Genomic DNA, 9,862 nt, shown 5'->3' with positions numbered 1-9,862 from the left:
ACTAACAAGTGCAACCATTGAAAGCTAGGGGTACGACGAAGAAACACAATTGTTGGATCAAAACATTGCAACTTTATATAAACAAAGAGGTGCAAAACAAAAAGGTGTGAAAACTAACGGGTGCCAACATGGAAAGCTGGAGGGGGGGGGGGGGGGGGGCAGGGTGCAACGAAGAAACACAATTGTTTGATCAAAACATTGCACCTTTATATAAACAAAGAGGTGTAAAACAAAAGGGTGTGAAAACTAACGGGTGCCAACATGGAAAGTTGGGTGGGGGGGGGGGGGGGGGTGCAACGAATAAACACAATTGTTGGACCGAAACATTGCAACTTTTGAGATCGTTAACAAAGGGTTTAATAGGTGCGATTTTTAAAAGATGGGGGTACGACGAAGAAACACGATTATTGGAAAAATAAAACTTGCAACTGTTGGGATCATTAATAATTTTAAACCATTAGATGAGATAATAGAAACAGTCTCACCTGTTTGATTAAAGTTGACCTCCAAAAGTGGGTTTGCTATTATATATAGATTAGTAATATGTATTTTCCGTTTTAATGAAAAACAAACCTTGTAAATTAAACAATTATTTTTTTTTTAATTTTTTTTTTTGACAACAAAGAACAAGATTGGCTCAGATAAGCCAATTTGTTGGAATATTATTTACAAAGGTAGCTAGATGCGGTAATGTGCGAACGCGTTGCGCAAGATTGTCCGCTTTACCATTCTGAAAGCGAGGGACGTAGACCAAAGAAAAAGAAGCGAACTCCTCCTTATTTGTCTGTATGTCCTCCAAATAAGGCAGAAAGGCTGGCCACTCGGAAGACGAAGACACCATCTTCACTAAGTCGGAGCAGTCGGTAAGAAAAACAACAGATTGATTGTCCGCTCCAATCATACAACGCATAGCCCAAACAAGGGCCTTGATCTCGGCATGAAGAGGAGAAAGGCTACGACGATGATTGGCGGCACCCATAGTTGGGGATTCACCCCAAGGCGATGTACAAAACCATCCTCTACCCGCAAAGCAATCTGTTGCTTTCCAAGAGCCATCTACAAAACAAATATAACTGGATAGGGATCTTGGGACCCCTGATCCCCCCGTTCCCGTTGCCCTGAAGTAGCGGGAGCATCCAGAACTGATACCAGTTCATCCACTTGAGCTAAAGCCCATGCTCGCGCCTCATCTTCCGCTAACCACAAAATGGCTAGGGGATTAGAATCCAGATTACCAAAGAGTTTATCATTACGCGTTTTCCATATATACCACAAGATCCAAGGGAAACATTCATAGTTCGGTATTTTGGTGAAACGCCAAAAAAGATAATCCATATTTGTGAAAACAGACCCCGAAGGGAAAAATTATGGAGCTGTCGGGAAAGCCGACAAAGCCCAAACTTGTCTAGCCGGCGGGCATTCAAAAAGAGTATGATTAATCGTCTCCTCCTGAATTCCACAAAGACCACACATAGCATCACAACTCAAACCACATTTGCGAAGGTTTGCCGTAACAGCTACACAACCGGAAAGCACTTGCCACATGAAGTGACGTAGCTTTGGTGGACATCTGATTTTCCATACAAAAGCCTGAAGAGGTACGATATCTGGTCCAAATACCTTCGATTCAGAGGGAATCGTTGTATCTGAGCGAATAGTATGATATCCTGACTTTACCGAATATTTACCACACTTAGTAAAATGCCAGCCCAAGAGATCCAGAGAATCCGGTTGTCGCAACGGCAAGGCAGAAATTATAGCAACATCTTTCGGAACAAAAGTTGCCGTAAGTTGAGCCATATCCCAGGAGTTAGAGCTCCTGTCAATAAAATTTGTAACTCGAAGCAAAGGGTCCGAAGGTGTCCCTGTGCATAGTACTAGTCTCGGGGATTGAGCAGGGATCCAGGGGTCCGTCCATACCGAGATGGAGGCGCCAGATCCTACCTGTTTAATGAGTCATTTATTAACCAGAGAGCGAGCATAAATCATACTCCACCACCCATAGGAGGGGGAGTAAGATTTAATTGGATCCAAAGGATCTGAATGACGATAGTAACGTCCTTTAAAAACCTGTGCAAATAGTGAATCCGGTACTGTGATCAACCGCCAAAGCTGTTTTGCCAGCAAGGCAGTGTTATAATCATCTAAACATCGAAAACCCAAACCTCCTGCGTCTTTACCATGGCAAAGTTTGTCCCACGCCACCCAGTGTAGCCCTCGTGATTGTCCAGATGAACTCCACCAAAAATTGGAAATTGCACTAGTCAATTTCCTCGTAACCGTCTTAGGCAGCCGAAAGCAGGACATAACGAAAGTAGGAACCGCCGTGGCAACAGACTTGACCATTACCTCTTTTCCGCCTTTGGACAAAAGTCTAGCCAGCCACCCACTGGCCCTAGCTTGCAACCTATCTTGTACAAAGGAAAAGATTTTCGTCTTCGCACCGCCCAGACTTTCCGGAATACCTAAGTAAGATCCCATACCACCCAAATTTGTAATTCCTAGGACCCTTTTCAGCTCCTCCTGACGATCGTTGTCCACCGTATGCCCAAACTGGACCGAGGACTTTTGAAAATTAATTTGTTGGCCCGAGACCCTTTCATACTCCTTTAGGATTCCTAGGACCACCTCACATTGCTCCTTCGTAGCCCGGCAGAAGAAAAGACTGTCATCCGCAAATAACAGATGGGATATGGCAGGACTAGCAGTCGAAACCTTAATCCCAGTAATAAGTTTTAGCCGCTCTACCTTACGGAAATGAGCGATAAGCATCTCTGTGCAAAGAATAAAAAGGTAGGGCGACAAAGGATCCCCCTGACACAGCCTCCGACAAGGAGTAATGGAGCCATGAGCCTGGCCATTAATCAGAACCTTGTACTGAACTGATGTTACACAATACATAATCCAGGATATCCATTTATCGCAGAAACCGAATTGCCTGAGCAGATGTTCGACGAAAGACCACTCCACTCGGTCATATGCCTTACTCATATCCGTCTTAATTGCCATAACCTTCCTTTGCAAGAATGATTGGTTCGTAAACCGTGGAACATTTCCTGAGCGATCAATATGTTATCTGAAATTAAACGGCCTTCAACAAATGCGGATTGTGTTTCCGAAATAAGGGATGGTAAGATAGTGCGAAGCCGCTGGCACAAAACCTTAGATATAACTTTGTAACCAACATTACAAAGACTAATGGGCCGTAACTCCGTCATCCTCGTCGGTTTTTCCACCTTGGGAATCAAACATATATTTGTCATATTTAGTCTGTCATCAAAATCTCCGTCCCTCATGAAAGAATTGACCATCAGAACTAGATCAGATTTAACCGTAGCCCAGGCCTTCTGATAAAAGAGGGCCGTCATACCATCCGGTCCCGAGACCTTATCAGGGTGCATCATAAAAACCGCTTGTTTGACTTCCTGTTCGGTGACCTCGCGGGTCAAGAAATCATTTGTCTCTGTTGTGATAGCTGGGGAAACCTCATCTAACATCTCCTGAATATCCGACAGATCCGATGAAGTAAATAAATCTTGAAAATAAGAGACCGCAATATTTTGAATACCACTCTCCTCTGTCGTCCAAACTCCATGCTGGTCATGAAGACCGATTATACGAGATAATGTAAATTCACCAATTATTATAATTATTTTTATTTTATTTTCATGGTGGATTTCACGAGATATTAAACTCTTATAATATATCAATAGATATTAAAATTTGAATCCTCCATTTTTTATATCATTTTGTGTTACTAAGAACAAGATTTTATCGTAGAATGATTTATATATGTATGCTCTTTTCCTCAGATGATCTCTTTCTTTCTATGATGACTATACAAATCATATTAATTCTATACACAACCAATTTCGCTAAAAATAATAAGTAACTTAAGAAAAAGACTCTTTTCACGGCGGCGCAGGTGGAGGTAAGTCGCCGCACGTGGTGGACACGATTACTTTTCCGGCACGTTCTCCAGACTCTATAAGCATCAACACTACTTCTCTCATCGTCGGCCGATCCGAAGGCGAAGATTTGGTACAGAGGACTGCAATCTTCGTCACTGTGATCATGTGATTGAGAATCACATCGTCCTCTACCTTTGTTAGATAAGGATCGAGTATTTCAGATGTTAACGAATGATCTCTGATATGGTTTCTTGTCCACGTAGCAAGATCTCCACCTTGCTCCAGCGGCTGAACCGGAGCTTTTCCGGTTAACAATTCAAGAAGAACAACTCCGAAGCTGTAGATGTCGCATTTCTCTGTTACTTTCATAGTGTATGCATACTCTGCAAACAAACAAAACGGTAAGTTTAAGTTCGGTAAACTCAGTATGTAGCGGCGGTTTTTTTAAACATACCAGGGGCGATGTAACCGTAAGATCCAGCGACGGCTGAGACGGATTTAGACTGTGGCATGTCAATGACTTTAGCCAACCCGAAATCTCCAACATGAGCTTCGAAATTCTCATCGAGGAGAATGTTATTAGACTTGATGTCGCGGTGAATGATTCTTGGTTTACAATCATGATGCAAGTAAGCAAGACCTTCTGCTGCACCGAGTGCAATAGCAAAACGAGTAGGCCAATCCATGCTATGCGATTTCCCGCCGTGAAGCAACTCGCCGAGGCTTCCCCTAGACATGTATTCGTAGAGCAAGAGGTTCGAGTTTGATCCTTGATGGTAACAGAAACTGAAGAGCCTGACGATGTTTCTGTGACGGATTTTGCCTAGCGTTAGAATCTCGGCGCGAAAACTGTTATCCGTATTGTTGTTGTTGTTGCCTTCTCTGTTGGATTCGAGTTTTTTAACTGCTATGGTTTTACCTGAAGGCATAACCGCTTTGTAAACCGTTCCACAGGCGCCTTTACCGATGATGTAGCTATCATGGAAGCCTTTGGTTGCTTCCAAAATGTCTTTGACGGTAAATCGTTCTTTCGGGACAAAGTAAATGTCGGATTCTTGAAAAAAGGGTTCCTTGTCGTGCACATAAGGAGCCGTTTCCACAGGAAATCGTAGGAAATGAACAACAATAACTATGAGTAGAAGAGAGATACCGCCTATGACTGAAGACACGATGATGATGATTCTCCCCCGGCGAGAAGAACCAGCTTTTAGAGATGTAAGGTTAGGCCAAGAGGACTGGTTACGGTCACAGCTTCTCAAATGGCCGCCACAGAGTCCTTTGTTTCCGAGAAAACTGGTCAGAGTCATGTTTTGAAAGAGCTGCGAATGCGGAATTGGTCCGGTGAAGTTGTTGTAGGAAAAGTTGCAGCCGAGTAAACTGGACAAGTTCTCAAATGTGGTAGGGATTTCGCCGCTCAGATGGTTGTTGTTCAGAGAAAGGTACATTAGCAGATAAAGATTTCCGAGCTCCGGAGGGATGTCACCACTGAAATTATTGTAGCTCAGATTCATTGCAATCTGCAGACTTGAGAGTAAACCGAGTTGAGGCGGTATAGTCCCTGAAAACAAGTTTCCTCCCATCTGTAGCTCAGTTAGATGCGTCAGGTTTCCAATGGTAAACGGTATGTTGCCAGAGAATCTATTTTCTGAGAGTCTGAGGATCTCAAGCTGATGAAGGCTCCCAAGCTCACAAGGTAAAGAACCAATGAAACTGTTCCGGCTCAAGTCGAGTCGTTGAAGCATTTTGCAGTTGGCTATTTCAGAGGGGATCGGTCCGGTGAGAGAGTTTTTGGAAACGTTAAATGTTACCAGGTTGGAGAGTTTACCAATTTCTTTAGGCAGATTTGAGGAAAACTGATTAGCTGCAAGATGAAGTCTTTGCAGCTTCTGGCAAGTGCCTATTTCAGGAGGTACAGGTCCACTAAAACGGTTTTGATCCAACTCTATAGCAGAAAGGTTGACAAGCTTGCATAACTCGGTCGGGAACTGACCAGTGAGTCGGTTTCCAACAACACGAAGCTGCAGCAGCGACTTGCATCTCAACACACCTGGTGGAATGTTTCCAAATATCCTGTTAGACCCGAGATTCAACAGAATGAGATTAGACTGTTGACAGATGAAAGGCGGTATTTTCCCTGAAAGTTGGTTCTCTGAGAAGTCAACAACCCATAGAGGACTATATAAACCAAGACCTTGAGGGATTACACCGCTGAGGGAGTTGTGGAAAAGCTGAAGTTGGCGCATAGACGTAAGATTCTGGAAACCAGGTGGAATAGGACCGGTTAAAGAATTGATGGAGAGATCAAGTTTCGCTAAATTCTTCAGCCTACTGAGCTCATTTGGTATGATTCCAGTTAACTTGTTCTGAAACAAATACAATAGCCTCAACTCACTGATCTTGCTCAGCTCAACTGGAATCTCACCGGTCAACATATTCTCCGAGAAATCTATTTCCATTACATTGGAAAGATTTCCTAGCTCCTTTGGGATTGTCCCATTCAACTGGTTTTGGTACAGATAGAGCTTCTTCAAGGACTTCATGTTACCAATCTCTGATGGTATAGGTCCAACCAATGAGTTACCGTATAAAGCCAGAATCTCAAGACGTGTTAACTGTCCAATCTCTTTAGGAATTGACCCTGAAAACTTGTTCTGCCACAGTATCACCTCCTGAAGTTTAACTAGCATCCCGATCTCTTTAGGAAGCTCTCCAGAAATGAGATTCTGCGCAAGACCGAGCAACTTCAGGTTAATGCATTTACCGATTTCCGCAGGTATGTTCCCAGAGAAATCGTTCTGTCCCGCTCGAAATGTCGTCAAGTTGATGAGGTTTCCTATAGATCGAGGTAAGGGACCTGACAAGTTGTTGGTATAAGCCACAAGCTCTTCCAAGTTGTATAAATCACCAACTTCTTCAGGCAAAGGACCCGAAAGCTTGTTATTGCATATGTTGAAGCTTCTCAGTTGCGATAACTTCCGAATCTCAACCGGTATAGAACCACCGAACTGGTTGTTATTCAAAAACATAACCTCCAGCTTCGAACAGTTTCCAATCTCCCGAGGAATATCTCCAGTTAACCCGTTATAGGCGAGATTAAGATAGACCAAGTTTACTAAACCGCCAATGCTGGGGCTTAATATCCCAGAGAGATTCATAGAACTCAAATCAAGAGACGTCACCACCAGATTACTATTACTACTACTACCCTGTGAGCTGCAGTTAACACCTATCCAACTACACGGCGTCTCATCAATGTTGTTCCAATTGTGCAAACGGTTCAACGGATCATGAAATCCTCTGTTCTTCAACTCCAAGAGAAACTGACCATCGCTGTTTAAACTCTCTGAAGTCCAAACCAATAGTGTCAAGAGAAACAAAACTCCAACTAACATAGAATTTGATTCTGTCTTAAACTCAGAGATCCACCAACCCATTGATCCTCTCAACCTCATTCTTGTGTTTATAATATAGTAATTCTCAACACCTGCAGTTACAGAGATTCACATTTCTTACACACCAAAGCGAAAAAAGAAATCAAAGACGCTATAATGCAAAAACTCAAAGCTTTTTGAGCAACAAGGACTTAAAACCCTAGCCATAGATCTATGATTGGTTATGAACATAGATCTGAAGAAAGTACCAATACGTTTGAAAGTATTCAAATTTACCAGCTCAAAAAACCAAAACTTTCAGTAAATTTAAACGAATACGAGAAGCATACCAATGTGAATCCATAGACAAAACCACCAAGCAGAAGCAGGAGGTCCAAAACCGGTAGAACGTTCTCCACAGTTTAAAGCTGCGAGAAACAAAGATGGAACCTTTACGAACCTTCCAAAAACAATCAGCAAATGATAGTGATTGTCAAAGCTTTTAAGATTTCTTACTTTGTGCACTTGGAGAGAACAAAATGAGAGTATCACAAAAACTTTCTCTTTTCGATTCCTCAAACAGAATGAAAAAAAAAATTATACTGTTCAGGGATCAAGAAAGATCATAACTTTGATCTGGATTGGAATCAAGCAGAATCAGGAACCCAAAAGGTTTTTTTAAAAAGGGAACTTTAAAACATCCACACACAACAATCCCGAGAATTTAAAAAAGGGGAGAAACTCAGAAAAGGAAAGAAAAAGTGAAGAGAAAGAGAGAGAGATAGTGAAGAGAATCAATTTAGTGTACACTCCAATAAGGATTTGATTTTGAGTATGGGAAAAAGGATAAGTAAGGTTTTTTTTTTTTGCTTTGGTTTGAAGTTCTAATGGCCGACAAGGCATGCCTTCTCTCTCTACTGTGTGTGGGTTTCTCTTTCTTTATAGTGAGATGAAGCTTTGTGTGGTTATTTTTCATCTTTTTTTTCTTTCTTTTTTGGTTTTGGCCATTTTCTTCAGTGCCAAGAACATCAATTTTCTAATTGAAAAGGAAGTTGTGGAAGAAAAAAGGTAGAAGAAAGTGGCAAACTACTTTTTTTTTTTAGGCCAAGGGGGAAAAAGTTAGAGAATTTTTATTTCACGGCAAAATCAGGAATTGCTTTTGGAGATTTACCGATTGAGACAGCCTAGGTTCTGATTATTTAGACCGGATAATAGATCATAATTATATAAAATTAATAATATATATAAAATGTAAGGGTCATTGCGTATATGAGCCGTTAAAAATGTAAAGTTCTTAACTTTGTTTTGAATTATCAAAATTTCAGTTTTTTGCAAACACTTTTTATTTTATATTTTAACAGCCCTAAAAGTTTTAAATAAAATCTCTAACTCCAAATAGTCATATTTATTTTTTTTCCTCTCTAAAGTCTAGAACCAATATTATAATAGTCTTAACTTTTTTTTGAAAGTCTAATGCGTATTTTCGAAATTTCTGCTATAGTTTTTTTTGAAACAAAAATCTACATTCACAAAGTCAGTGAAAAAAACATTCTTTCTGCTTTAGGTCATTAGCCAAATGTTCAGAATTGAAAGCCAATCTATCAACTTCTAGTGCTAAATTTTCTATCCCCAATTTGGCGAATCCCCACTGTTTTCATCACAAACGCACCAACCTCTCTATGTGTCACGTCTCATGTGGATATGTAGAAGAACAAAAAAAACGTCATGGTTTTTTTTTTTTTTTTACAGGAAGATAAAATAAACTATAAATAACGATTTTAAAAAGAACATAAAACAAGCTTTAAAGCTTGACTTGAAACCATAGAAGTGACAAGATACATAAAGAGGACGACAAGTCCTAAGGGTAGAGAGTTGCCGCACACAATGAGACCGCTCATGGTGAAAGATGACCGACCACTGCCACATAGTCAACCACCATGATAACCATTGTGGGTCCATTGCTTACGGCCCATTTGCATAACCGGGGGACCCTACCTATGGGATGCCGTTCCCCAGAGAGATTAGTCTCAGACCCCTCCATAGGTCTGGGGATTTACTCTTTGAGTTAACAAAAAGAAAAAAAAAATATCTACATTTTTCATAGATTCCAAAACAAAATACATTTTTACGTAGAATTGCACCTTTGGATTTTTGTATCATAATAATATCATCCAACAGCTGATTCATCACACATAAAAATTTAATAAGAAATTTTTATCTCTTTAATTAACTGCAACGTGAGAATAGTTAGGGAATCTATATACTTATTTAATCAACCCTTTAAACAAATAACCCTACTTCATATAAAATATTACACAAAATGCCAGTATATTTTAATACAAAATATAACAACAGAATTTTAATATTAATTTGTTGTACATGAAAATGATTATCCAAAAAAATAGTAATTATTAATTTATTAGATTACAAGAAATCATTAATCAAATAATTTCGAAATTATTTAATAAAATAATAATAAAATTATTTCGAAATTATGTAATAAAATAATTAAACATATTCTATTTATTGTTTCAGAAATTTTAGGAAACAATAACAAACTATTTAGAAAATTATAAAACT

General features: G+C 40.1%; 2 protein-coding genes across 3 annotated transcripts; both read right to left on the bottom strand.

Moving 5' to 3' along the window:
- Positions 1 to 637: 637 nt before the first annotated feature.
- Positions 638 to 979, bottom strand: LOC147943415 (uncharacterized). Its single transcript, XM_087512233.1, has one exon. The coding sequence runs from the start codon at positions 977 to 979 to the stop codon at positions 638 to 640; it is 342 nt and encodes a 113-aa protein (XP_087368359.1).
- Positions 980 to 3,769: 2,790 nt separating this feature from the next.
- LOC104786260 (putative leucine-rich repeat receptor-like protein kinase At2g33170) lies at positions 3,770 to 8,479 on the bottom strand. Of its 2 annotated transcripts, XM_010511619.3 has the most exons (4): positions 7,799 to 8,479; positions 7,633 to 7,710; positions 4,366 to 7,395; positions 3,770 to 4,294 (listed from the first exon to the last, which is right to left on the bottom strand). In XM_010511619.3, the coding sequence occupies exons 3-4, from the start codon at positions 7,361 to 7,363 to the stop codon at positions 3,912 to 3,914; spliced, it is 3,381 nt and encodes a 1,126-aa protein (XP_010509921.2). In that variant the 5' UTR covers positions 7,364 to 7,395; positions 7,633 to 7,710; positions 7,799 to 8,479; the 3' UTR covers positions 3,770 to 3,911. The 2 variants fall into 2 exon arrangements, with proteins under 2 accessions (XP_010509921.2, XP_087305770.1); XM_087449644.1 differs by lacking the exon at positions 7,799 to 8,479 and having other exon boundaries at positions 7,633 to 7,747.
- Positions 8,480 to 9,862: the final 1,383 nt, after the last annotated feature.

The sequence above is a fragment of the Camelina sativa genome, chromosome 5 (genome assembly GCF_030686135.1).
Source record: "Camelina sativa cultivar CO46 ecotype springtype chromosome 5, ASM3068613v1".
NCBI lineage: Eukaryota > Viridiplantae > Streptophyta > Magnoliopsida > Brassicales > Brassicaceae > Camelina > Camelina sativa.
Note: the sequence above shows the minus strand (reverse complement) of the source record. Positions and strands in the feature narration are given on the sequence as shown.